At 35.6% G+C, this 26324-nt stretch overlaps 5 protein-coding genes and 1 long non-coding RNA gene across 9 annotated transcripts; 3 read left to right on the top strand and 3 right to left on the bottom strand.

Moving 5' to 3' along the window:
- Positions 1–260: 260 nt before the first annotated feature.
- Positions 261–1088, bottom strand: Aptx (aprataxin). The gene has a single exon (XM_089852660.1). The coding sequence runs from the start codon at positions 907–909 to the stop codon at positions 316–318; it is 594 nt and encodes a 197-aa protein (XP_089708786.1). The 5' UTR covers positions 910–1088; the 3' UTR covers positions 261–315.
- LOC149623594 (fatty acid hydroxylase domain-containing protein 2-like) lies at positions 750–11193 on the top strand. 3 transcript variants are annotated; one of them, XM_089852649.1, is made up of 6 exons: positions 750–880; positions 9639–9742; positions 10085–10212; positions 10271–10476; positions 10583–10855; positions 10917–11193. In XM_089852649.1, the coding sequence occupies exons 2-6, from the start codon at positions 9646–9648 to the stop codon at positions 11092–11094; spliced, it is 882 nt and encodes a 293-aa protein (XP_089708775.1). In that variant the 5' UTR covers positions 750–880; positions 9639–9645; the 3' UTR covers positions 11095–11193. The 3 variants fall into 3 exon arrangements, with proteins under 3 accessions (XP_089708775.1, XP_089708776.1, XP_089708774.1); XM_089852650.1 differs by lacking the exon at positions 750–880 and adding an exon at positions 6818–6925; XM_089852648.1 differs by lacking the exon at positions 750–880 and adding an exon at positions 7601–7825.
- LOC149623595 (uncharacterized) lies at positions 1661–2634 on the top strand. The gene is made up of 3 exons (XR_016374827.1): positions 1661–2119; positions 2313–2332; positions 2398–2634. It is a non-coding gene; the product is annotated as an uncharacterized LOC149623595 (long non-coding RNA).
- A 288-nt stretch (positions 11194–11481) lies between the features above and the next one.
- On the bottom strand, positions 11482–15387 carry LOC149623593 (uncharacterized). The gene is made up of 3 exons (XM_089853294.1): positions 14590–15387; positions 12947–13546; positions 11482–12613 (listed from the first exon to the last, which is right to left on the bottom strand). Exons 1-3 carry the CDS (start codon positions 15127–15129, stop codon positions 12296–12298), a joined length of 1458 nt encoding a protein of 485 aa, XP_089709420.1. The 5' UTR covers positions 15130–15387; the 3' UTR covers positions 11482–12295.
- Positions 15388–15533: 146 nt separating this feature from the next.
- Positions 15534–21861, top strand: mus312 (mutagen-sensitive 312). Of its 2 annotated transcripts, none has more exons than XM_089852620.1 (16): positions 15534–15795; positions 15874–16159; positions 16240–17175; positions 17241–17383; positions 17445–17492; positions 17558–17746; positions 17812–17905; positions 17976–18191; positions 18261–18377; positions 18447–18599; positions 18663–18799; positions 18860–21009; positions 21077–21203; positions 21264–21402; positions 21460–21549; positions 21620–21861. In XM_089852620.1, the coding sequence occupies exons 2-16, from the start codon at positions 16064–16066 to the stop codon at positions 21719–21721; spliced, it is 4737 nt and encodes a 1578-aa protein (XP_089708746.1). In that variant the 5' UTR covers positions 15534–15795; positions 15874–16063; the 3' UTR covers positions 21722–21861. The 2 variants fall into 2 exon arrangements, with proteins under 2 accessions (XP_089708746.1, XP_089708745.1); XM_089852619.1 differs by having other exon boundaries at positions 15869–16159.
- fand (Pre-mRNA-splicing factor SYF1 fand) lies at positions 21587–24848 on the bottom strand. The gene has a single exon (XM_089852627.1). The coding sequence runs from the start codon at positions 24429–24431 to the stop codon at positions 21852–21854; it is 2580 nt and encodes an 859-aa protein (XP_089708753.1). The 5' UTR covers positions 24432–24848; the 3' UTR covers positions 21587–21851.
- Positions 24849–26324: the final 1476 nt, after the last annotated feature.

Raw genomic sequence — 26324 nt, 5'->3', positions numbered from 1 at the left:
ATAATATGGTACGAAAAAAAAAAATTAATTCAGTTTCATCGTTAAAATAAGCGTATTAATTATTATAATTTTGTAAATAATGTTTCTCTTTGCTAACAGTATAAAAATGTATAGAATACTACTGAACCTTGCATGATGAACTTCTATACAAACTGTTGTAATTGGATGAAAAAAATAATAATTCAAAAAATTGTTTTTGTAATAAGGGGTTTCCACAACCCCGTTGATAAAAATGAAAATTGGTCAAATTACAGAAAACGTTATCATCAAAAATGGTGCAATTTTATTAGTTTCTCAAACAATCAAATAATACACTCAAAAATGTTCCTTAATGTGATTTTTTAAAGTTGGCATATTTTTTTGGCTTTCTTTGCACACGTGACACGCTAGAGGAGTGTCCAACAATTCTTTAGCCTTGGCTGGTGTTGCGCAATTGATGGTACCCGTTTCTTCCAACTCTCTAATTAACACTTCGGAAGGAATGAAATAGTCGGTCGTAAATGAGTTCCAATGTTTCTTATGTTTTAAGCAAGGAGAATCCATATCTGTACTGATGACGTGCAAATGTAGCTGAGCCATACTAGGGACCGCGTGATACCCAAGTTTAAATTCATCCTGGTGTTCGTCCGCCATACTTAAACCTTCCCGGTGCATGTGCTTCAACAATGGAAGGTGCGATTTCTTTATGGATTTGATGTTAGGAATGTCTTCTTTGGGCAGGACTAAGAAATGATGCTTGGCTTTGGGATATTTATCCTTGATAATGACTATTTGCTCATCTTCTTTGACTTTTAATGTCGGATCGTTCATGGAAGACAACAATCCTTGGTGCCAAGCCTTGGTTGTGGATGTGGACGCCTTCTTTGGGACTTGGCTAGAGGTAGGCTCGGATTTTCGTTTCGTTGACATTTTTTACGATTTTAATAGCAGAGACAAATTTAAATGATGATAATGACAAACTAGTTAAACATTCGATTAGTTTACTACTAATTTGGTTACTTAAGCAAGTTTAATGTAATGAGTTTGTAGCTCTCCACGTGCATGAGGCTATGAGCAGACGGTACTTTGCGCATAGCATAAGTAGATGGCGTCAAGTTAGATGAAAAGGCAATTTTAGGCGCGAAAAATCAAAACGCATCGTTATCCTCGCACATAACAATCGGAAAGAGGTTGTTTTTGAAAATATTTTTACCTTACTAGAGCGCGCAAGTACATACCCTAATTATGAAAGCAGTGAATTATTTAAATAAGTCTACGAATATTTAAATATTACGGTATCAGTTTGGCTGGAAGCGTTTTAGAAACGTACATATAGAGACTATATATTCCGAATTTTACACAAATATTACTACTCTTGTTAGAAGAAATTTGAATTAGTTCATGGCGTTCCGGTAGTCTTAGCATTTAAATTTCATTTTTGAAATGGGGACATATGGTTGTTTTTTGTTTCCTACCGTTTTCTTTTGAATCTCGTCATTTCCCGAAGAAAAAAAGGGTTACTATTCGGTAAATTCTATTTAAAAACTTTAAAAAATTTTATTTTTATTTTTATTTGTATTTACATTTTTTTCTATATAACATATACGCTGCATGAACTATTTAGAATAACGCACTCAAGAACGTCTAAATCAAATATATACATTTTTGTACAAAGTAATATCAGGGATAGATAGACTTTTTTAAGACGGAATAAACAATGTTTGGCCTTTACTTCAGTCCGACTCATAGACGAGTATATAGTCCCTTCCTTCAACACGTAACCAAAAAATTAAATTATCTTATTGGCTCACAAAAACTACGTATTGGTGACGTTGCTGACGGGGAGGGCCAAAAATACGTAATTCCTGTTTACCTCTGTCGCCATGACTACGACCCCTCTTGCGTTGTACCATAGCCCACTCGATCACGCGCGTCACGACGCAAGCTGCTCGCGCTATAGCTATAGAGCGCGGATCGAGTGGGCTATGGTTGTACAGATAAGCGTCTTCACAGGGGTTCAAAATGGAGCCGTCTAAATGCGAGGGTGCGGTAATTATTCGGGAATTGTTTTTAATAGCAATTAAGAAGGTAGTTAGTGAATTTGGTGCCGGTGTTTTGGATTTGGAGTACATCTGTAAAGGTGAAAAGTGTTCGCTAATTCTTTCTTAAGCCAATCATTTCTACTATCCTCATGATTTTGTAAACGAATTTGATGAAGTTAACCAAGGCTTAGTGTTTGGTTAAAACCTGTTCGTGCTGTAATATCTATGAAGACTTTTACTCAATTCTAACTCACTTTAAATTTTCTTGGGTCTTCCCCGTTTTTTTTTCAGTTGCAAGCCCTATGTCTTGTGTAACTTCCATTTTTAAACAATGTTATTTCAAAAATTACAATCCGAGCCCATTCCAACTTGGCAGACGAATGGGCAGACGACGGGCAGACGACGTTTACTTGACCCGGATATACATACAACGCCATTACGAAAATAAGACCCGCCTCTTCTTTCATAACCCTCCGTCACGGGTAAGGGAGTCGTGGACTAGGACGCGCACCCGAATAACCCTGTTACCCATTCCGTCTTAAAAAAGTCTATCTATCCCTGGTAATATTTTAAGCAAGATGATTAAATTATAACGGAACCAGTATTTAATTTATTATCTGAAAGAAGAATAAGTAAATAAATAAATAAATAAATAGTAAACATTTCCTTTTAAATATAAGTAGATTTACGACCAATTTGCACATAGTGAAACTCAAAGGATATACCCACGAGTGATTTTAAAATTCAAATTAGTTTGAGATATCATGGATAATTTAAAAATTTCATCTCCGACTAATCGTGTCTTCTTGTTAACAAAATTTCCGTAGCACGCTCAATATCTCGCACCACAATTGTCTGTCACATCGCGCGCGATTTTTATCAAATCTCGTTCTAAATTACTTTCCATGTGGAACGTGGCACGAGATTTTTGTTGTTGGAGATGCTATTTTCAAATTATATCTCAAATCTCAAACTAATTTAAATTTTAAAATTACTTTGAGTTATTTCCTATGCAGATAGATCTGCAGTAGAATGGTAGAATCGATAAAAAATCATTTGATTTTCCTTTTCACCCTAACTTTAAACGTTTGCCAACCTCTATTGATAATATTTACTGTACTTAACCATGAGCAAAAATATAATTTCGATTAAAATCCGTTAAATTTAACCATCAAATATTGAATTCGTGCAAATATATATCTAAATGGTAACTTATGTAAGAGTCCAGGCTCACGATCCAAATAAAAAGGACCACCTGGATATACCCCAAGGCGATTTCTTTGTGTTAAAATATTTATTTATATAGCTTTAAATGGTATATTATCAATATATTACAAATAGAATCTATAATAGTCGATATTGGTACCTGAAATATTTGTCATAAGGATGTCACGCAATCGATGAAAATATTTGCTTTACTGTTTATAACGTCTGAGATTTTCGAGGGTGACAATATCATATTAAGAAAGACCCAGCTTTTTCTGTCTGTCTGTCTGTTAGTAACGATGTCGTTTTCCGTTTAGCTTGCCAAACACGATTACTAACTATTAAATAGATATTAACAAAAAAAAATGCGTTGTATTTAATACCGTCGCACCCGAATTTCTCAGGTGTTATACTTCAACAAAATATTGAATTCAGTTTGGATTTTTTTCTGGTTCTTAAGAAATTGGAGAGAGCGGAATTTTTAAGTGGTTTATATATTTACTTATACTCCATAGGCTCTATTGTGAGCCGTGAAAGACGGATGCTATAACTATTATTTGCTATTTTTAAGTGTATTTTTTTTTAATTTTATACATCATTTTGACAATTGTCAAAATATAGTGAAAAATGAAAATCAAAATCCAATTTTTAGTATATATACGGTTATAGTTATTTTTACATAATTTTGGAAATAATAGAATTATTCTCGGGCAGCTGTAGATTCGTGATCGCGTTTTTAAACCTACCATTGTTTTCTATTCACTTGAAAAAGCGCAATTTCGAAAATGACAACGACAACTTTACGTTTCAAATGTGTAGTACAACATATATGATAAAGATTTTAAAAGAATGAGTTTTGGGTTACTTCAATATTCTAACGCAGATTTAAGCTTCGTTACTTTTAGTTCTCGGAAGATCTTAGGCTAAATTGAAGTTTGATTTAACAGACACGAGTTATAGAAAGTAATATTTAATTTTAATAACGACCGAGAGAAAACTTTGACTGATGTTGATTGAAAAGTTTTCTTTAGAATTATCGCGATAAATATAATATTACTGTAGAACTGGTTTATTTATATTGACTAAATAACAATAGAATGGCCAGAAAAGCTCCGTCTTTATAAGATTTTAGGGCTAAAATCAAAAGACACCGCCTCGTGGGCAAACTCTTTTCTATCTTAAGACGACGTTTTACCAAAAGGTACTTTTATGTTGTACTAGTTGGTACTACGAAGTCTTTCTTAAAGAGATCAAAGATTCCATCGCTAAAAACCGAACATAAATGTAACTATCTTAACAATTCAAGAAATGGAAGCTTAACTGAATTAACGTTGATTTTGTAGAAACCCCCGCGGTGGTTTTCTTTTTTTGGTCAATTGGTAAGCGTGTAAAGCGATTTTTGCCGTTCCCTCAGTCTTAGGCTACCATTAGTCCGTTGGTGAGTCGAGAGATTGCGGAGAGAAAGGCAAGCAGTTCACTTTGAATCAGTACTTGATTGACAGAGGGCCTGACAACACTGCACTGAGATAGAGAGAGGGGGGAGGAATTTTCGTATTCCCAACAGTGAAAACTATCTTTAGACTTGACCTAGAATCAGTTTAATCCGCGAAAGCGAATATTTCAGAAACGACAAAATAGGGTTGACAATTTGAAATACTCTTCCCTTAAATTTATTATTAGCTCTATTGATTATTAGTATTACTGGGGAACTGGAATTGAAACTGCTCCGATTGTCACCAAATATAGTAATTTTCAAGCGTTTCTTTTTCGTTGTGTTTTTTTATGTAACCTTAAAAAAATTCAAAGATATGGACCAATTTCTTTTTATTTTGCGTTACGGATTACGCAAGGATTACGAATACGGAAATGTACAATTACACTGATGGTACTGAGAAAAGTGTCCGGTTACTGAGGCTTACTTTATTAAACTCACGACGCTTCATCCACGGAAAAGTCAATATTAGAATAAGATAAAAGCGTCACAAATAAGATTCCATGCGTCGTTCTATGTTATCCTGGTATCTATAAAATGACAGACTGATATTCAATGCTAGCAAAGCTGAATGTTACTTTTATCAGAGGTTCATGAAGGGGGAAGTAGGAAACGGATTGAAAAATCTAACTTGACCGTAATCCTCAGTCCAGAAGTTATTGGAGTAGAGATACTAATACAGTATTTTACGTTGTATGTCCACCAACAAGTCACTTACTCCTTTACATGGGCAACGACGAAATCATGTTGACTATTTCTACCATTAACGATATAACTAGTTTCGTACTTCCTCCAAGAAGGGTGGCTATTGTGTACTCGCACTGCTTTTATATAATAAGTATTCACTAAAGATTTTTATCAATTCTCCGACATCTACGAAGATAGCGAACAGTAAAAATAACCAAAACCACAAGTTAAAAGTAGGCAACACAACCTTTTATTGGTGGTCGTAGAATACTTCCTATATAAAGGTGTTAAATTCCATTTGAATTATAAAGACTTCTATCACCCTTTACAATGAGGTAACCCCGGATGTTAACATTTTTACAATAACGTCTTAGCTACTGACTAAAAATATCTGATTCCTCCCTCTTTTCTTTAGCATAATTTTTTATTGTTTAAATCAATAAGGCCAGGTTTCTAATAGGCACAATTTCTTTCCGTAACTATTGTTAAATATAACCCGTTTTATTCGAGACTCGAATTCCAATTGATTACGAAAATGAATAGTTAGAATAATCAGCGGATGTTCCTTAATTTAACCATTGGGAATGAGATGTTCCCTTTCTCTACGGGATCCTTGATGATGATGAAGTACTCTTACCAACTACCGGGGTCTTCAACTATCCATACTTATACAAGTTCTAATCTTCATGACACGCTATTAGCTAAACTTCTTATCCGATAGGTGTTAAGTATAGTCTTCGTCTTTAAGAAATTAGGAACCACGCTGCTGGAAGTAAAGACAAGCTTTTCAACAATTAAAAAAAATCCATCAATCAGCAAGTCCGTTGACACGAATTCACCAATGAGTTGACTTTAAAGGGATAGTTAAAGACTGCAGATTTTCAGTAAAAATGATCTGGGGTCTAGCGAAGGGTTGTTATTTTGATCAGCAGCAACAAGTATATTTCTATGAAATATTATATATTTTTGCTAGCAGTGTCTTCGATTAATTGTATGTAATATTACATATTTTTGCTAGCAGTATGTTTGAATAATTGTATGTAATATTACATATTTTTGCTAGCCGTATGTTTGAATAATTGTATGTAATATTACATATTTTTGCTAGCCGTATGTTTGAATAATTCTATGTAATATTACATGTTTTTGCTAGCAGTATGTTTGAATAATTGTATTTAATATTACATATTTTTGCTAGTAATATTTTTGAAAATTTAGTTCGAAATTTCTGGCGGAATTGGAATATATTGGGATTTATGAATAAATTTGTTTTTATTTTTAATTTTGAGTTTTTTATTTACCGAATTCCCTTTTCTAAGACCCAACTTCAATCGAGCGTTCTTCATATTTTCAGTAAAATTTTGAAAAATATTATTTGTATTTTTTTTTCATGATAACATTTTTGGTCGCTGAATAGTTCGTTTGTTGACTTGCTTTGAAGGCAGCAAGAATTTCGAATAATAAACTTTAAAACTGAACTGTGGAAGGAAAGGATATTTCTAATAGACATAAATCAGTTGTAAGTTTTCTTTTCAACAGACTATAATAGTCTAATAAAAGCGAAATTTGGTGCACGATGTGGATTTAATCACGTCGTTTAACTTCCCTTTGACGCATTTGAAATATAACCCACTGATCAAATACATATATTTTCTTTTAAACGTTCCATTTTGGAACCCAAGTTTTCTCTTCCTTATTGACATTATCCCTTTAAGTTCTGCTGGGTATATAACGGATTGACCTTTTCATAGAACTCAACCCCAGCCCGGAGAACAAACAAATTCATCTTTTCAAAGAGTTCTTAGGAATTGTAATCCGTCAAAGCGAGGCTAGATTGACAGCGGGAAATTTCACCTTTTTATGTTAATGATTATTTATAGATTTCATTTTCTCTCATGCCCTATTCTCTCGAATTGACTCTTTAACGTTTTGTTTTCTCCAGGAATTCCAGCTTTTTCGCTTTTCATACAATCGCACTGATATTTTATATATTTTTTTCGAGTAGATTAACACAAAGAACGCAGTCTAAACTTAAAAGTTCTTAATGAATATCTTTATTGAAATAACTATCATTCAAATTTGAGGTTGAGATTGATTAAAACTGGAAGTTAAAAATTGTTTAAAGCACCCTTTTTAATTTTCCAAGCAAATGGCACCGTTATTAGTTCCCCGAGAAGATTTTTTTACGCTTGATAGCTTCCGATTAATGCGTTTCTGTTTTTGGAAGTATATATAAGAAACTATCTCTTGAGGAATGCCTCTCACAATCCATTCGACTCTTTTGATAGAGAGATAAATCAATTTATTAATTCTTTATAACAGCAGAAATGAAAGTTAAAGGGCTCGGTAGGAGTTTTTATTACGCGGTGATGATACTCGGTGTTTTATCTGTCATTCTACCCCGATTTGACATAATTAGGTACGCTAATCGATTGATTTCGATAATGGTTTGATTACGCGAATTATGTGTGAATATGTTATCGATGAATTTTGAGTGAACGGTATCGTTGGATTAGTGATGTGTGATATGGATTACCCTCTTTATTATCTATATGGAAAGTTGAGTAAATGTCGCTCATGGAAAATCTGGCTTTCTTTTCCATACTTCTTAACGCAAGTAAACTAAGGTTTTTTCCCTAACCTTGTAAAATCTTCAACCTTTATTTATCTCTAGTATTGTAAAATCTTTAACCTTTATCTCTAATATTATAAAATCTTTATCCTTTAAACCTACTTTTCTCTAACATCTTTATCTTTTAGACCTATTTTTCTCTAAGATATCTTCATCCTTTAAACCTATTTTTCTCTAACATATCTTCATCCTTTAGACCTATTTTTCTCTAACATATCTTCATCCTTTAGACCTATTTTTCTCTAACATATCTTCATCCTTTAGACCTATTTTTCTCTAACATATCTTCAACCTTTAGACCTATTTTTCTCTAACATATCGTTATCCTTTAGATCTATTTTTCTCTAACATATCGTTATTCTTTAGATCTATTTTTCTCTAACATATCTTTATCCTTTAGACCTATTTTTCTCTAAAATATCGTTATTCTTTAGATCTATTTTTCTCTAACATATCTTTATCCTTTAGACCTATTTTTCTCTAACATATCGTTATCCTTTAGATCTATTTTTCTCTAACACATCTTTATCCTTTAGACCTATTTTTCTCTAACATATCGTTGTCCTTTAGACCTATTTTTCTCTAACATATCGTTGTCCTTTAGACCTATTTTTCTCTAACATATCTTTATCCTTTAGGACTATTTTTCTAACATTGTAAAATCATTCTTTAGGTCTATTTTTGTAACATTGTAAAATCATTCTTTAGGCCTATTTTTCTAACATTGTTAAATCTTTATCCTTTAGGCTTATTTTTCTTTAACAAATTTTGGCTTAAACTTTTATTTTTCCCTAAGCAGAGTTTGGTTGTCTTTTATTTTTCTCTATGTAAAATTTAATTATGGCTATTAACTTTTAATATTTCTCTCATTTGGGTTAAATCTACCGTTCATCTTTTACATTTCTCCATTGATGCAAAACTTCCCTTCAATATTATAATTTTTTTTCTGTTAATATTTCTCTGTATAAAATATATCTGTTCTCTATCCTTAATTAGCGCCCTTTCTCTCTCACTCCATATACATATTAAATCTGGTTTTATATTTATTTTTCCACTTCGAAATTCTCTCATAACGAAACACTTCACAAGAAATTTTAAGATAATGCGAACTGTAAAGTTGTGTAGATCAAAATAAGTGCAACTTGTAGCGAGAGCTCTCATAGAAATTCAAAACGTTGTTGTGAAAGAGTCCTTAAGTTCACTATTTTGATTTACTTTTTTAATAAAATGTTTTTGAGGCACAAGTAGAACAAGAGCGGCTGTTTTCTTACTGAGAACCCTTTAGTTAAGTTTAAATTAATTGTTCACACTTCCGCATTTACTTAACAGTAAATTACAGAGAAAAGATGAGTTCAAAATTATTAATGAAATGGAAAACAGAAATTTTATTTTTCAAAATAATTTAATAATAGCGAAACATTCACAATCAGTTTAAGGGGATTTCTTTTTTTCATATCTATTTATTGAATGAATGTTATTTTTAACGTAAATTAATTATGAAAGTTAAGTTTCGATTATGTAAAACAATGGATTTACAATTTTATTTTAACTCGAATTGTGTCTGTCTGTTAAAGAATAACTATTGAACATGTTGTTGTAGCTTGTTTATGGCCGGATACCATTCATTGCAACCTCCCTTACAAGCGTTATGGGAACGCGTATCTTCTTTAGCCAACCATGACCAGTTTATTCTACACGTATTTGGTATGTCGTAAACAATATCAATTTAAAGTCGATTAACTCGAGGTTATAAGTTCCTTCTGTAGCTTTGGATTAGTTTTCACTAAAGAACTTACAGAAAATTCCTCCCCCCTATCTCTCTCAGCAGTGTTGTCAAGCTCTCTGTGTGGCAAGATAATCAAGTACTGATTGAAACTGAACGGTTTACGTTTGCCAATGTAGTATCTTGATATTAATTAACACTGGAGGATATAAGTCCCCTTTACATATGACAAATTTTAATATCATAAAAATTCATAACTTTGGGTTAATCGACTCCAATTAGAATTGCGTGATATTTAGTTCATCCATGAGGTCTTTTTATAGGTTCTTGGATATTAATAATGATTATGTACTGGAGTTTTGGGCTATTTTTCACTTTTGTTGATATCACAAACAAGCCTGCATTCATTTTAAAATATAAAATACAAGAGGCGAATCCCACTAACTATCCCGTAAGTGTTTTTCATATGGTCTGTTTGAGTATCAAGCATTTGATTCAGTTTTCCGTAGATTCCTCTTTGGCGTATTGTTCAAGTGACGGCGAACGTTCTATTCAATCAGACATTCGTTACCATTCCCGCTATCTATTTGTGTTACCTACTTAAGAAACAAATTGGTTATAATGATTCTCCAATAGCCCCAACACTCGGAAAGACAATCCTGGATATCATTGGTTTCATAATCATTGAGGAGATTATGTTTTACTACTCTCATAGGTGTACATTTATGAATATTATTAGTGAAAAATAGATTCAAGCGGGAAGGCAATAAATTCATATTAGGGATAATAATAATAATTAATATTTTATGCTTTTATCGTAGGTTGTTGCATACTTCGCTCTTTTATAAATATTTCCACAAACAACATCACGAGTTCATAGCACCTATTTCAATATCGGCTGTCTATTGTCACCCACTCGAGCATTTTTTCGCCAATGCTCTTCCGACAGTTTTGGGACCGGCGTTATTGGGATCACACGTAGCCACTCAGTTTGTTTGGTTGACATTTGCGTCTCCTTTCGGGGTGATTATCCATTCCGGATATCATTTACCTCTCTTACCCTCTCCAGAAGCTCATGATTTTCATCACCTGAAGTAAGTACTTAGATTTAATCAATCAATTTAAATTGATCATTCACACTGCCATTTTGGTAAGGTATTTCAATAACTTTGGGCTTATCGGGTTCATGGATCGTCTCCACGGAACTGATAGTTATTTTCGGGCTTCTGGCGCGAGTAAACGTCACTTTTGGTTACTGAACAGATCTCCCATTGGTCCGTTAAGGCAAGAAGATTTAGCGAAAGACATACCGATTTCTCGGTTTAGAGGATGAGTACCTGTTCTATACTAACATATGATTAGATTTTAAAATTTCACCCATTTTTTTTTGTGATGTGATACCTTTTGAAAAATAAAACCACATTCAAATGATTTACTTCTTGATTCTAACTTTATCGCTTTTTATCTTATAGCCGCGAAATCACTGGATAAATTACTTAAATGCGTCCCACTTATAACGGGATCTTATTTATTTATGATATTTTCCAGTCGAGTTGACCGTCCGAAAAAAGCCTTGTACTCTCTGACGTCATAGAACGGATCAAAACGTCCCAAAAAAAAATCGGTTTCTGGGAGTCTTTTCCAAGTCGCTAAAATACTATATTTTGCGCAACTGGTTGTTGGTACCTCTTGAAAACCCCGTAAAAAATACTACTTCAACTATAAGTGACGCAAAAAGGACTAATTTTTTATTAGGTCATTTAAAAATAGTCATACAAAAATGGGTCTTTTGAAATCATGATGAAAACCAAACGTTTTTCATACACTAGCATTCACAAAATAAATGATGATTTCAGATTATCTTAATTCATTTCAGATTCACGGGTTAACTGTTGGGTAATTTCACGGAACCAATACCCGTTTTAAGGGCCTACAAGAGACACTTTGCTGCGTTTTTGACCCTGCATCCGATTGAAGGTGGGGGAAAAAAAAACCACATACATTCTTTTTTACTTTTTTTTCCTATACAATTCGCATTCAAAAACACTTAAGAAAGAGTAAAGGTAATAGAGTAGATATAGTTTTCGACCAATTTACGTCCTGCAGTCGCCGTTAGAAACCTTTTTGTCGGCCATTTTATTAATTCTTATAAAAAATGCATGTAGAAGTCTGGCATCACATTGTTGTAATGCAGTTAAATACAAAAGTATTCTTCCAAGTCCTAGGTTTATTTTTTTTTTTTTTTTTTTTGCATATTTTAGACTATAAAGCTCTTTATTTCTAGCTTTTATCAGTAAAAATGCAGATTCTCATAGAATATGACTCCAGTTTGATGCTGATAGCACACACACACACACACACACACACGCTTGACGATTTTGTATGGTTTTTTTTTTTTAAACAAGAGAAAAATTTACACAAAAATGGCATTTTTTTTCTTTTTTTTTTTTTTCACAATGGTAATGGATCATAACAATTACACTAAATGGGACTAACAAATAGATGAATGACGAATATATTTTTTGGGAGCCATTTTAGGGTCTTTGTAGCTGGGGTATTTGCAATGGAGTAAGGGATATTGGTATGGCAATAGAGACTGGGACTTGAGCGATGACGTTTTGAGGATTTTGGTTATTGTTATTCTTTCCTCTACAGTTAGAGGATTTTGAACTCGTTGGATGGTTCGCATCTTGGAGATTGTTTCCCGTAAGTTGAAAAGAATACACTGATTCTTTGGTGTGGCTTTTTAAGTGACGCTCCAAGTGAGCTTTTTGGCGGAAGCCCTTGCCACAGAATTCACAGGGGTACGGTTTTTCTCCAGAATGAATTCGCAGGTGTTTCTTGAGGGTATCCTGAAAAAAAAAAAAAAAAAATTACATTTATCTTTGTATTCTAAAATCTAAAATTACAAAAACGGGCTTCAACTTATGTCCTGCCTTGCACTTATGTCTATATATCACACCCTTTTCAATCTGCTTATTTATTTTGTCGTCTGCTAATTGTTTTTTTTTGTTGTTGTTTGTTAGTTACATAGTTTAGTAGTCTTAAAGTTAATTTAATCTTAGGAGGAAGGACTAAATAGTAAGTAAAACACTAAAATTTTGTCTTGAAAAATGCTATTTACTTGAGAGTGAGACTAAGCTAATTTCTCGGGGTTAAAAATCAAAGCCTTATTATTGTCTTACTGAAGAGCCAAATCTCTTATTGCACACGTGGCAAGCGTAAGGTTTCTCATTGGTATGGACCCTTAAATGAGTTTTCAAACGGCTTGACAGTCCAAAGCCTTTACTACAAACATAGCAAACATATGGTTTTTCTCTGGTATGGATTAGTTGATGGGATTTTAAGTGAGTTTTCTGACGGAAACTCTTGTTGCATATTTCGCAAATAAATGACTTTTCCCCATCATGAATCATCCTGTGAAGTTTATAACTCGTTTGTCCTCTAAAGTTTTTCCCGCAAGTTTCACAAGCAAAAGGTCGTTCGTCCTTATGAATTCTGCAATGGGTTTTCAAGTGCGCTTCTTGTCGAAAGGTTTTACCACAAACTTGGCAGTGAAAGGGCCTATTATGGTCTTTCTCGGTGTAATGTTTATGGGAGTCCCCTTTCTTCTTCCAAAGTTTACAGCAAGGACAGGCTTTTTCTATGACACGCACAGTGTGTAGGTGCTCGGACACTTGGCCATTAGGAACTATACCCAAATTGCTTTTGCTTAGAATACCACTAAGAAATATATCCTTGTTGTGGTGGGACGACATTAATTTTGCCAAGGGCCTTGGCTTCTTTTAGGGCATCCCTCCTTTAGAGTCCTCCTCAACATAGACAGAAACAGCAGGCCTAAGTTAGAATTCACCATTCAACCTAGGCCCTTTTTAGCACTCGCGGCGGTTCGATCAGAAAACAGTTAATCATAAGACTCCCCGTTTTATGGAATATTAATTTAAATATTGTTTCAATTTGTATTTTTTGCACTTATTAAGAACAGCATGATCCCAATTACGCCTAATTTTAGCCAACTCTCTGGCCAAAGACAATGCAATTCTAGACGCGTAAACTCTACGCTATAAATATATTAACACTTCAGCGCCTATCCGCTGAGAGGAGAAATAAAATTGTTAGGAAAGCCAGTACGCTTTCCAGTAGGAGGGGTTCATTTTGTGTACGGTGCTGCTGTCCTCTAGAATGCATAGGAGTTTAATCCTCCGCACTCTGTTAATATTGTCTCATAGTGATGCGCTGGCACCATCTGCTGGTTATATTCCTTACCAACGGCAAAGAGAGTATAGGGGAGGAGTGGAAAGAGGGGAAAATCTTGTCACACTTTTCTACCGCGCATCTTCAATGCGCAGTACCGAGGCATTTCCGTTTGAGACATTAAACGGTATCGTAGGTGGCGCGACTGAGCCGGAAACTCCCTCGTACCGCTAGTATAATTTAGGCGAGACATAACTATTTACGCTTGTGGAGCGGGGGAGCTTCCACTCCTCCCTTATATTCTCTTTGCCAATGGGTATGGGAAAATCCATAGATATCAAAAGTATGTAAATAACATTAGGGGATCCACTCGTGATATTTAGCGTAGCAATGATGTAATATAGTTTAAATTTCTAATTTTAATATGTGGGTAAAAATGATCTTTTACGAGACATAATCATAAGGCGTTTTATTTATATACAACACAAGTTTAATTCATTCAAGTTTGAGTCATGAACAAATGCGCAAGTACACTATCCCAGTTGAGTTCTGAACTTAAAAATACATAAAACATCAAAGAAATAAACATTGCATTATTTTATTATGAATTAAAATAGTAGTAAAGACCATTTTAAGGTCTATGAATTTGGGGTATTGGTATATGTAGAGGAATTTGAGTATGATGAGTGATGGTAGACCCTGATGGAAGATGGATGTTGTGGTTTTTTCGACCAAAATTAGGTTCATTTTTAATTCGACTCGCTGGTACAACCTGACTTCCTCCCTGCAATTCCACCGCGTAGAAAGGAGTCTTGTTGTGACTTTTCATATGGCGCTCAACATGGGCTTTTTGTCTAAACCCTTTCCCACATATTTCACAAGGAAATGGCTTTTCTCCAGAATGAATACGTAGGTGTTTCTTTAAGGTATCGCTGCTGGCAAATCTCTTCGAGCAGATGTGGCAAGGAAAAGGCTTTTCATTTGTGTGAACATTGAGGTGTTTCTTCAAATGGGCTTCCTGGCGAAATGATTTGTTGCAAACTTCGCAATGGAAGGGTCGGTTTGGGTCTTTTTCGCCATAGTGTCGATGTGGTTCACCTGCCTTGCTCTTTTTCCATAATTTGCAGCAAGGACAGGGTTTTTCTTTATCTAACGGGGCTCTAATCGCAAACATGTTGTTGTTTCTACTTATCAAGTTAAAGATTTGGCCAAAAGAGTTTTAAGCCTTGGCTTATTATTCAAACCTAACTTTGCAGATTCAGGCCTAAGTTTACAGCGGATTAACTTAGGCCCATTAGCAATCACAACTTAATTAAGCGCATAATATTAAATCTGAAAATAAGGCTTTCAAACTAGAAGCAAAATTAATTTTAACTTATTTCTCCGTCTTTCGATGGTCCGCCAGCGTCTACAGAAAAATCATTTATTATTTATTTTCAAGCGCGTTCGGTTCTTTGAACCGCATTAACCTTTTTTACTAACAAGATTGAATTTTATAACCAAAAGCAAAAGTTTAGTTGCACTGAACGAATATATATATTATTTTACCATAGACATTAGAAAATGTATTTGACCTATGACCACGTGAATTTATTTTAAAATTGGCTCTGGCACTGTGTTCCGTGAACGGGAACGGTCTGTTTCATAGTTATTATTTAATATTTAGTGAGTAATTATGTTTAAAAGAATAAATCTTTAAGGTAACATTTTATGCCTAAGCCTTTATCATGAAGAAACCTCCTTTTAACCAATTAAGAGGAACAATAGCCGCGAAATACAGAAACCGATTTACTCTTGGGTTCATTGCTTCTGTGGTTACTTTAATTGGCGTACCAATTTTGTAAATAAACCCATTCTTTGGTTATTTTTCCGTAATTTTTAATGCCATTCGAATAAAATTAACTCTTTTTCAGTTTAGTTTTTAAGAAAACCAAAGATCAGCGCTTGAATGAAGAAATAATTTTAGGAGAGCAAAATAAATATGCACTTTTGCTTTTATCACCTCCACCGTCAGCTGAACATATTCGCAAACATATGGCTACCTATGACACTGACGCCGACCCTGGTAGAACGTAATATCAAGAAGCATCTCCGTTATCTTTTACAAAATGTCGCAAAGAAGTCAAAACCAGTGTAAAAGCAATAGTACCCAATCGGTTGAAGCTGATAATTTAGATGATTCGTTAGATGATTTTAAAATTCAGGTAGTAATGTAATTATTTAGTTTAATAAAAGAAAAAATGTGAAATTGGCTTATGAACGAGTTATGTTATTTTTCATTTAGCCAAGGAAACTTCGAAAAATTCGCTCATCACAAAACAGTTCAAAATCACAAAGCAAATCGGTAGCGCTAACAAATAAAAATTTAGATTCTGATTCCTCTAAAAAATCTCAATCAACTTCATCTAGAAATATTAATAAAAAAGAGACTTTAGTACAAGTACAATTGTCTCAAGCTGTTGATATAAAATGTAACGCTTTACCTTTGGATGAAAAGGATAAATTAGTTGGAAAAAATTTCTTGAAAAATGTGGAATTTGTGGAAAAGCCTATTTCAATATCAGGGGAAAGGGAAATATTCAAATGCCAAACTTTGATAAAAGAAACATCTGTAAATGAGTCGCGGACTAAACCAACTTCAAACGTATCCAACAATAAGTCTCAGAAAACTATTGACAAGTGTTCAGTTTCAAAAAATTTGCAACCATGTCAAGATTACGCGCGTATTAGAGCAGCTGCGGAATCATCGGTAGATTTATCTAAGCCCGTATCATCGCAGGCAAATGAAAGAAATCGCTCTGAAAGTGTTGAAAAGACAATGTCACCCGAGGAAGAATTTACAAAGGAAAAAACACTAACAAAACTGAATGTAAAAGAGGTGGACCCTTGTCCGCAAGAGCCATCCATATGTCCAATTTGTGACAAAACCGTGAACGATCTGCAAAACCATATAAAAACGTGTTGCCTGAATAAATTTAGCTTCTCAAAGAAGAATGTGCCTGAGAATGGTATAATTTGCGGAATTCAATATGACGAAGCTAGTGCTTCCAAGAAAGAAGTACAACGGGAAACTTGTTCACGTTGCAATGAAGATATTACACACATGTCGAAAAAGAGGCGAATTCAACACGTTAATAGATGTGGTGAAGAAATTCCTACTGTGGAAGAGATGATGTCTTTCCCTTGCCCATTTTGCGGAGTTGACCACCCTACTTCCGAAGTAATTACTAAGCAGTTTCCCAAGTTAGGCGCGATTATACAATTAACGCGTAAGTCGATTTTTAGGGTAGAACAACTCATCTGAAACAATGTGGAAAGAAATTAAATTTAAAACCTGAAAAGCTTTTAGCAGCTGCTCAACTTACAGCGAGACACGAAGCTGAAAGAAAAGCCTTGGGGTTACCTAATTTACCTAAACCAAAACCAAAGTATTTGTTCGCAAGCTTATCGTTTACAATTTAAGTATTTATTTATATTATTTTTACTTAGACCGGTAAAGAAAAAGAAGAATGTTTTCCAGATTAATTTACCAAAAGAGTATAAAACATTTATTAACTTTAAATAGCGTTTTTTAAACTAAATTTAAATAAAGAAACTTATAGTCAGGAGGAAGCCGAACTTCAAATGGCAATGGCTTTATCCGCCTCGCTTCAAGAAGAACAAGTGGCAGAAAATTCAGCTCCTGAAATTAGTCCTTCGGAAAGTGATAATCCAGCTGCGGATCAAGCGAGGTTCAGCAGTTTATTTACTGGAGCCACGTTACCAATACCTAAAGCCAAAGGAAGGAAAAAGTGAATAGTAACCATACGAACGTAAATGAAAGTAAAATAAATTAATTTAAAACTATATGTTACAGGAAACCCGAGAAAATCTACAAACTGGCTTTACAAACGGATGAAGAACGTTCCAAACAACTTCAGTACAAAGTTTCAGAATTGCTGGAGGGTCAAGTAGGTTTATTTGTTATTTTGTTGTAGACTAGAGCTCGGTGTACCCTTGTAACTCTATTTATTCTTTCAGTTTACTTTAACACCGTCTAAAGTTTTTAACTGGCATCGAACACCGATAAAATGCAAACTTTGGCTTATTTCGGGTTTGAAGGGAGATTTATCCCGAAACGATTTCTACATTGAAGATTTTGTCGAGAGAGAAGACGCGAATAAAATGTCTATCAGCTTCAGACCAAAACATTTGCATTTATCGCAAATTGCTGGACGACAAAGCTTGGCTTCTAGCGTAAATGCGCGTTAATTCTGTTACTATATAAAAACCTTTAATAACTTTAGTAATTAATTATTTTTACAGGAATCAAGGATAGATTTTGATGAATCAAGTCGAGTTATAATTGGTACACCTCAATTAACGCAGTGTCAAAATCAACAACCCTGTGATGATAATTTAGGCGGATTTCTTTCTCAAAAGGTAATTAAAATATAAATAGGCGTAATTTAAATTTTTAGTAATAAATTTATGTTATCTTCATTATCTTAGTGTGAGACAATAACCGCGCAACGAAAAATTTCATCAGATTACTCGAAAATTGTTGGCAAAAAAGATTTTTCAGATGCAACTATAACGATGAAAGACGGCCAAATACCAATTCATCGAATTATTATTTCAGTTCGCTGCCCGAAACTGCTAGAAGTATTTAAATTCTTTAGAGAAAAATTCCCAAGTTTAATAATAAAGCTGTAATTTGTTCCATAGGAATTTTCCACCAATGACAATTTGGATTTAAAAGAATATAATCATTCAACTGTTTTACGTTTTCTTGAATTTGTGTATTCGGGAGAATGTGACTTTGATGATTCAATGTTAGAAGATTTAAAAAATCTAGCAGTTAGGTAACGTAACACGGATGTGACACAGTGAGTTTTTTTCCTAATCCTTTCTTTCTTTCTTAGATTTGAACAAAATGATCTACTTGATATTCTGAACAAGAATAAGTCGTCAAAAGATTCATTCGCGGAAGAAAATGAAAATAGCGTTTATCAATTGGCCGATCAGACGCTGCATAACATAATTCATAGCGTTTGGAAAGAACCCAACACTTCCTCGAGCAAAGATAAAAGTTCAAAATTGTTCAAGCCTAGTTCAAGTACCAATTGGGACGATGTCTTAAACCTTGATGTTGTTTTATCTCTATCTCGGTTTATAACTCAAGACAATAATGAAGGTAAAGCTGAAGATTCGCGGGAGGTTAGTGAATCTTCAAACGAAGATGATGACGGCGATAGTAGCGTTTTTTTACCTGATCGCGAAGAAAGTGGTGAATTATCAGATGGCAATCATGGTAGCGATAACGTTTTCGGTCAACCTGACGGCGGCACTGTACTGATTTGTCAAAAAAGTGTCGCTAGTTTACCCAAAACAACAAACAGTGACACATTACCCGTACAAAAAAATAGCAACAGTTTTTTAAATTGCGAAGACGTTACTAGCTCGTCAAATCAGCATGCTAATCGGGTTTTAATTATTAATAGTGAAAGCTCAGATTTGCCAGAAATTAATATTGCAAATAACGTAAATTCGCGAGATGACCCGGTTGCTGTGGTAGACTTACGTGATAGTGATAAAAGTCATAAACAATCTGATAAAGTTTCTAATCAAGAAGAAAACCCCCAGATTTCCCCTAAACCGGTTGATAAAGATGATCATAAATTTCACTTCGGTGATACAATTTTACTTAATCAAGAGATTGATCGAAATTCCCCAGCAATAATTAGCATTAATAGTTCATCTTCAAATGATAACCTTTATAATAACAACTGTGAGCGTGACAATTCAAGCTTAGACGCGAATTATTTAAGCGTTGTTTCGCCCGATGGAAGTTTTCTTCTTAAAAGTTTGCATGAAAAAACCATAGAAATTTTAAATACTTCCGATGATTTACCGAAAGACTGTAACTCCGTGTCTGCCGAAAAAACTATTGTCGAAAATTTAGTCTCGAATGATGTTACCACTCCAAAACCGGTGAAAATAGAGAGTAATATGTCATTCATGGACAGGGTAAGAAATGGATTGTTTACCGTTGTTGATAACAGCCCTGTAGATGATTTTCCCGATTGTACCGCGTATAAGAGTGACAAAAAGAGATCGCCTAAGTCTCCCGTTAAGAAATTTTCCCCAAAGGGTAAAAACCTAATGGCATCTCCAACATCCGGTGTGTGGTTGAATAAAAAGTCCACAGAGACGTCACCTACCAAACCGTCAAATTCCAAAACACCGTCTAAAATAGATTCAATAAGTTCTGAATCCCCAAAAAGTAGTCTAACGACTGGAGACGGTAAAAAAATTCTGTTTCCCGAAGAACATATTAAACAAATTGAGGAAAGGAAACGCTGTCTTTCTCCGGATATATTTGCGTCCGATAGCGAGTGTGAAGATGAAATCGAACCACCATGCTTCAATATCAGTATAGAAAGCGTAAAATTCGAAAGTCAAAATTCATCTCCGAGGAACAGCCCCGAATGTGTGGAATTATCTTCGCAGGAAACTCCATTACCTCTAGCGGAACGTCTAAGGAGAAATGCTTTACAAGTGTCAACTGATAATAAAATTATCTCAACTGAATGTAATAAAAGTAACACCAGAATAAAACGTCATTTAGTCCTGACACCGGAAAACAAGAAAAGGAGCAAACCTGATAATAATGAGGCTGAAAAATCATCAAATTTTTCTGATTTACCCGATGTGGATAATTTATCGCCGTTTTCCGAAGAAAATGAAATCATTTCTTCGTCACCTAAGACACTGAGTTTACCAGAAAACGTGGATGATACTCCTAATAAGAGAAATAGCAAACTTAATACCAAGAGAAAAATATCTTTGACGCAACCAGAACCTTCCAAAAGGAAAAATTGTAATCATATTCCAAGTAGTCAGCCAATAAAGAAGAAAAACAAACAAACACCACCGGTTACACCTATGCCGGATTATAAAACGATGGTAACACCGGAACTCAAAGACGCTTTGAAGAAATTTGGTGTCAAGGCATTACCAAGAAGCAAGGCGGTGCCAATTCTAACGCACATTTATGACGCGACACATCCTTGTACAAAGAAAAAATATTGATTATAATAAGTGTGAAATCTTTTTTAACTGTCTTTATAAATTTTTAGATGTGTCAGATTCGGATGGGTCGCCATCAACGAGTCAAATGCCTCCACCTAAGAAAGGTAAATCGCCGACGAAAAATGTTGTTGAGGATTCGAGTAGCGATATCTCAAGTTCTCAGGGGTCCAATAGGTAAGATTTTATTCAATGATAAGTTGGTAACAGTAAAATGGAGTCCCTTTTCATTATTAGTTCAAGTGGAGGAACTGAAATGTTAGAAGAGTCCACTATAGAAGAGAGTCAAGTTATTGACGATTTGGACTACAAGAGAAAGTTGAAACTTTTCATTGAAAGCGATCCGGAATTGCATATGCAGATTTTAACTTATAAGGTATTCCTGGATCCCATTAAAGCCGTATCTTTGTTAATTTTCTTTTTTAATTTTTAGCCTATACCTTTGAAGGAATTGCATGCGAGCTTAAAACTGAATGGAATCAAATTAACTATGCCAACGTTAATGAATTTTCTAGATGAACAGGTAAAGTTTTGACCAAAATAATAATATACATTGCCAATTAAATTTAATCATAAAGTTTATTATTTTTCAGTGTATAACTTTTACATTACCCAGGAGTGAAAAACAACGGGAGAAACAACAGAGACGTCAAAAACGGTTTAGAGAGAGAGTAAGGTCTAAATTGAAACAGTAATTTATGATTGAAAACGTTAGAGAATTGTACATATACATATGTTTAATATAGTTTAGTTACGACGCGCGTGAGTGTTATTTCAATTTTTGAAATTTATACAGACAGATAATCATTAAATTAAAATTTTATTCTAATCATCATCATCTTCTTTTCTAAGAGAACCAAAAACTTCTCTAGGTACAATTTGTTGTTCAATTTGAACTTCTTGAACTTGAGCTTCAGTGTCGGACTCGTCATCAGCGTCATCAATAACAATTTCATCCGGATTGGCGCTCTTGCTCATTTCTGCTAAATTTTCTTCAGCCGCCACAGTGTCTCCTCGAACAAAGGCGATGTCTTTCCTTCCTGGCATTCGAGCTTGATCTCTTTGAGCCTCTTCCGCTAACGCTTTAGCCTTAGCTTCCAATTCCGCCATGCTATTGGCTGATGTAGCGTCGGAAGCGATTGGTTTAGTGGTGGAAATTCCAGCTTCAGACACGGCGGCGCTTAGCATCTGGGCGGCCATGATATTAACTTGAGTGTTGAAAGTAGCTTGAACGCTTCGTCTGATGCGCAACATTTCTCTCATGGTGTCTTCGTTACCGTGACGAACTTCGAATTCCTTCCAAGTCTGCCAGAAATCGGCTGTAGTTCTTGGGTCGCACATCTGACTGCAATGAGCGTAAATGGCCCTGGCTCTGTCAATCTCGCCTAGCTTCGTCTCTAGTTCCGAAAATTTGACGCAAAATTCAATCGCTTGTTTGTCTGGCAAAGAATCGATGGCCTTTTCGTAGATTTGACGCGTGTAGGTGACGCCGTAGAGTTCCGCCGCCTTTTTGATGTATATGTTGAACATTTCAAACTGTTCTTCCGGTGGAATTGCTTTGGTGCATCGATCGTAAATGGTCATAGTATGACGCGCGAGTCCGTGTTCTTCTTCTAACTTCGCGTATAACAGGTACAAATTCTTGGCGTATTTAGGGGGACAATTTTCTAAACATTGTTCAAAAAGATCCCTGGCTCGTTCCAACTTGGTGCCTCCGTAACGTTTCAAGAATTTGGTCAAATACGCGTTCCATATGTCGTAAACATTTGGCCACTTGAACAACGCGATACCCTTCTCGTAGGCTTTGAAAGCTTCTTCGAAATAGTTGTTTTCTTCCAAGAATAAACCGTAGTTGATAATAATTTGGGGTGTGGCGATTCGTAAATCAATTATGCGATCATATACCGCTTTGGCTGACTTAAAAGTACCAAAGGTTTCTTCCAAATCGGCGCACAAAGACCAGACTTTCAATGACTTATACAATCTCATCTGGACCTTCTCGCTCTGATCGTGGTACGCTACCTTTCGAGGAGGGGCTGCTGTTGCCTTTTGCATCAATTTCAAAGCTCCTTTGTAATTTTCATGACGCAATTCCATTTCTGCCCATTCACACCAAATAGTCGCCAGATCATCAACTTTGGTGAATGATACTTGGGTGGCCTTGTCGAAAATGGTTCTAGCGTCTTCAATTTGGCCGCTTTCCTCGTAGTACTTAGCAAAATTAACCCAAAGCATGTTTAGTTTTCCAACAGCCAGTTTTGGTTCTACTGTCTGTACAGCTTCTGTGTAAGTATTGACAACTTCCAAAGGTTTATCATCGTATAGTTTGACTCGTTTCATCCATTCGTGAACGTTGTGGGGGTTTTGTCTCAAGAGAACGCTATTCAGCAACAGAGGTCTACGTTCCATAAGGTCCTCGAAACGAGCGAGTCTAACTTCGATATCCAAGTCATCCTCTTCAGACGGACCATTCTCACCCGTTGCTTCCATCTTGGCATTGATGAGGCTCTCTTCAAACTGAGAATACGCGTCAAAGACTTGGGTAAAGTCCCTAACAGTCGTGACAGTTTGAATAGCTTCTTCGTAAATATCTCTCGCTCTTTCAAATAACCCGCTTCTGATGTAATAATCAGCTAAGGAGTTCCACAGTTTTCCAACTTGATCCGTGTAACGTCTCAAACCTCCTCTTATGATACTGTCAACTTTGAGGGAGTGAACTTTATCTGGGTTTTTGGATATGAGGTCGCAGAGCTCGTTCCATAATTGATGCTTAGATTTCCCTTCTTTTGACGAAAAATATTCATTATTGACTATCGCTGCCAGCTGTATAGCAGCTTCATCCAATCGGTCGACGGATTTAAGATATTCTACATATTCTTCCATATTTTCTGGGCTGAGTTTTAGGTATCTTCGATACACTCTTACCGCTGTTTCAGGGATATTATGCATCCTGACAAATTTTAAGTACAAAGGCCATATTCTGTGATGTTGCGTGATGGGCAGCGCTCTTAAAGCTCGATCAAATGTCTGCCTTGTTCGAGTAATTTTCAGTTGATCCATGAGAAACTGGGTATAGTCTAACCATATTCGTGGCATCTTGTGCATAAAGACTAATGATCGCTCAAAGGCATTGTTAACTTCCTCGTAAGAAGGGTCCGAAATGCAGAGACCATTCACCTGTTTGCATCTTAACTTTAGGTAATTATACCATAATTTGTAACTACCTGGGAGTTCCTTAAGCGCTCTTTCGTATATCATGTTGATTTGCGCTTTTGGGGCATCTTTTTTGAAGTCAACATAGCGTTTCCAGTGTTTGACGGAATACGGATTACGAAGGATCTCTTCTTCATATGGCAAGTCATTTTCATCAATATTAATTAGTTCTGGAAACTGTCTTGATCTCATGTTAAATTTAAAATTAGTACGCTGCGGCTTAATAATTAAATAGTAATCAAATCTTTATTATTAACGCGGTACTACAGTCTTAATCTTAAGAGTAACCATAGCCCACCCGATCACGCGCATCACGACGCAAGGTTTACAGGTTTATTGACAGGGCCGGAAATAAGAAGAAATTCTTATAGGACATGTGTCCAGTGACCCCTCCTTTGACTGGAAAATTTATGGGACATTGTCCACCGGAGTGTGCAAAAATAGTGTTGCATCTTCATAGTCAAGCTATAAAAACATCGGAAAATTTATTGGTCAAAATGTCCAGTGACCCCCTTAGTTTTTAAAAAAATTATGGGACATTTAAAAATTTTATTGGACAATGTCCAGTGTCCTGTGCTTATTTCCGGCCCTGTTTATTGATGCCTTTGAAACAGGGCGGCTCCCAAACAGGGTTGGAAATAAGGTGGATTTTGTTAGCGGTCCTCGGGACCAGTGACCCCTCATGTTGGAATTATTAAACTGGTCCTTGGGACCAGTGACCCTTGTATTAATTATTTTTTACTGGTCCCATTATAAAATTTCTAAATTGGTGAGAATAAGAAGCGCGTAAAGACACATTTTGCGACTAGTTGCCACTAAATATCAATCAACATGTCTAATGATATTTGAAGTTCTTCATCGTTTTCTATTTCAATTTCTTGATGGACCTCTTCTCTTTTCATAAACTGTATGAGTTCATAGATGTTGGGATGAAGGACCTACAACGCTTTGTTCCACTTGTTATGTGTGCCTTCACAATCATTGTTCGTTCTTGCATCCGCGTTGTCACCATGGCACCACATGAATTCTGCAGGGCTGAAAGATAAACCACGGATTGCGGCGATTGTTTGTATGGCTCGAAACATACGATCATAAGTTTCGCGAGATTTATCTGGTAGAAATACAAATAGCTGAGGTAATATTTTTTTTTTAACGAGACAGTGCAATGTAGAGAGTTGATAAAATAGTGCTGGTGAAGCTTTGAATGTTCCATCCATGCATATGCGTTGAGCAGAACAGATTCTCCCAACCATCCGATCAGTTCCGAAAATGAGTCCAACTGTCTAAGCAAACCCCTTCCCGTTACTAGTGGTGTCCCCCAGGGGAGCGTTCTTGGGCCCCTGCTATTTCTTATATTTATTAATGACCTTCCCGATAATCTAGTCTCCCATTTATGCCTCTTTGCTGATGACCTTAAGCTATATCGCGTCATACGTTCATATGATGATGTAAACCTCCTCCAATCTGACCTGAGCCGCCTTGAGGATTGGTCCAAGGTAAATGGTCTGGCCTTTAACGGCCAGAAATCAATGGTACTGCAAATCCAACGATCTAAAGTCGACACTGCTCTCCAGTCCCCTTACTTTCTAGGCGGTCAAAACATACGGCGTGTTAATGAATGTCGCGATTTGGGTGTACACATCTCGCACAATCTCACCTTCCATTCCCATATTACAAAAACCTGTAGTCGTGCCAACGGCCTGCTTGCGACCATTAAAGCAAATTTCCCCAAAATTTCTAACGCACTCATGACACGTCTATTTTCAAGTTATATTCTCCCCATTGTAGAATTTGGTAGCCAACTTTGGAACCCTTATCAAGCCCAAGATATCCGTCAGCTAAATAGTGTCCTAGGTCGAGCGTCAAAAATTCCGTGTAATCTACGTCACCTCCCGCGATCATCTAGGCTTTCCTCTTTGGGCTGGGTTCCATTGTCCAATCGGCGGGCCTATCTTGACCTTATCAGCCTGTTTCGTATACTACACACAAATGGTCAAAAATATTTTTCGCGCGCCCCGTCAAACCATGCCACCCGGGGTCATTCTTTCAAGCTCTTCCTGCCTCCCTCGCGTAAAAACCCGCTGA

Source organism: Phalangium opilio, unplaced genomic scaffold (assembly GCF_054372755.1).
Source record: "Phalangium opilio isolate 3A_F unplaced genomic scaffold, DU_Popi_V2 ptg000113l_1, whole genome shotgun sequence".
Classification (NCBI taxonomy): domain Eukaryota; kingdom Metazoa; phylum Arthropoda; class Arachnida; order Opiliones; family Phalangiidae; genus Phalangium; species Phalangium opilio.
Note: the sequence above shows the minus strand (reverse complement) of the source record. Positions and strands in the feature narration are given on the sequence as shown.

Bases quoted from the DNA above. Each gene is read 5' to 3' on its own strand.
- Aptx (XM_089852660.1), bottom strand. From the start codon at position 909: ATGTCAACGAAACGAAAATCCGAGCCTACCTCTAGCCAAGTCCCAAAG.
- LOC149623594 (XM_089852648.1), top strand. From the start codon at position 7,734: ATGAAAGTTAAAGGGCTCGGTAGGAGTTTTTATTACGCGGTGATGATA. The intron at 7,826-9,638 runs GTACGCTAATCG...ATGTTGTTGTAG, and splicing joins CCCCGATTTGACATAATTAG to CTTGTTTATGGCCGGATACC. The intron at 10,477-10,582 runs GTGTACATTTAT...CTTTTATCGTAG, and splicing joins ATGTTTTACTACTCTCATAG to GTTGTTGCATACTTCGCTCT.
- LOC149623593 (XM_089853294.1), bottom strand. From the start codon at position 15,129: ATGTTTGCGATTAGAGCCCCGTTAGATAAAGAAAAACCCTGTCCTTGC. The intron at 13,547-14,589 runs TAAAATGGTCTT...GGGATGCCCTAA, and splicing joins TACCCCAAATTCATAGACCT to AAGAAGCCAAGGCCCTTGGC. The intron at 12,614-12,946 runs GTAAGACAATAA...TTTTTTTTTCAG, and splicing joins ATAAGAGATTTGGCTCTTCA to GATACCCTCAAGAAACACCT.
- mus312 (XM_089852620.1), top strand. From the start codon at position 16,064: ATGTCGCAAAGAAGTCAAAACCAGTGTAAAAGCAATAGTACCCAATCG. The intron at 18,192-18,260 runs GTAAATGCGCGT...TTATTTTTACAG, and splicing joins GACAAAGCTTGGCTTCTAGC to GAATCAAGGATAGATTTTGA. The intron at 21,403-21,459 runs GTATTCCTGGAT...TTTAATTTTTAG, and splicing joins TGCAGATTTTAACTTATAAG to CCTATACCTTTGAAGGAATT.
- fand (XM_089852627.1), bottom strand. From the start codon at position 24,431: ATGAGATCAAGACAGTTTCCAGAACTAATTAATATTGATGAAAATGAC.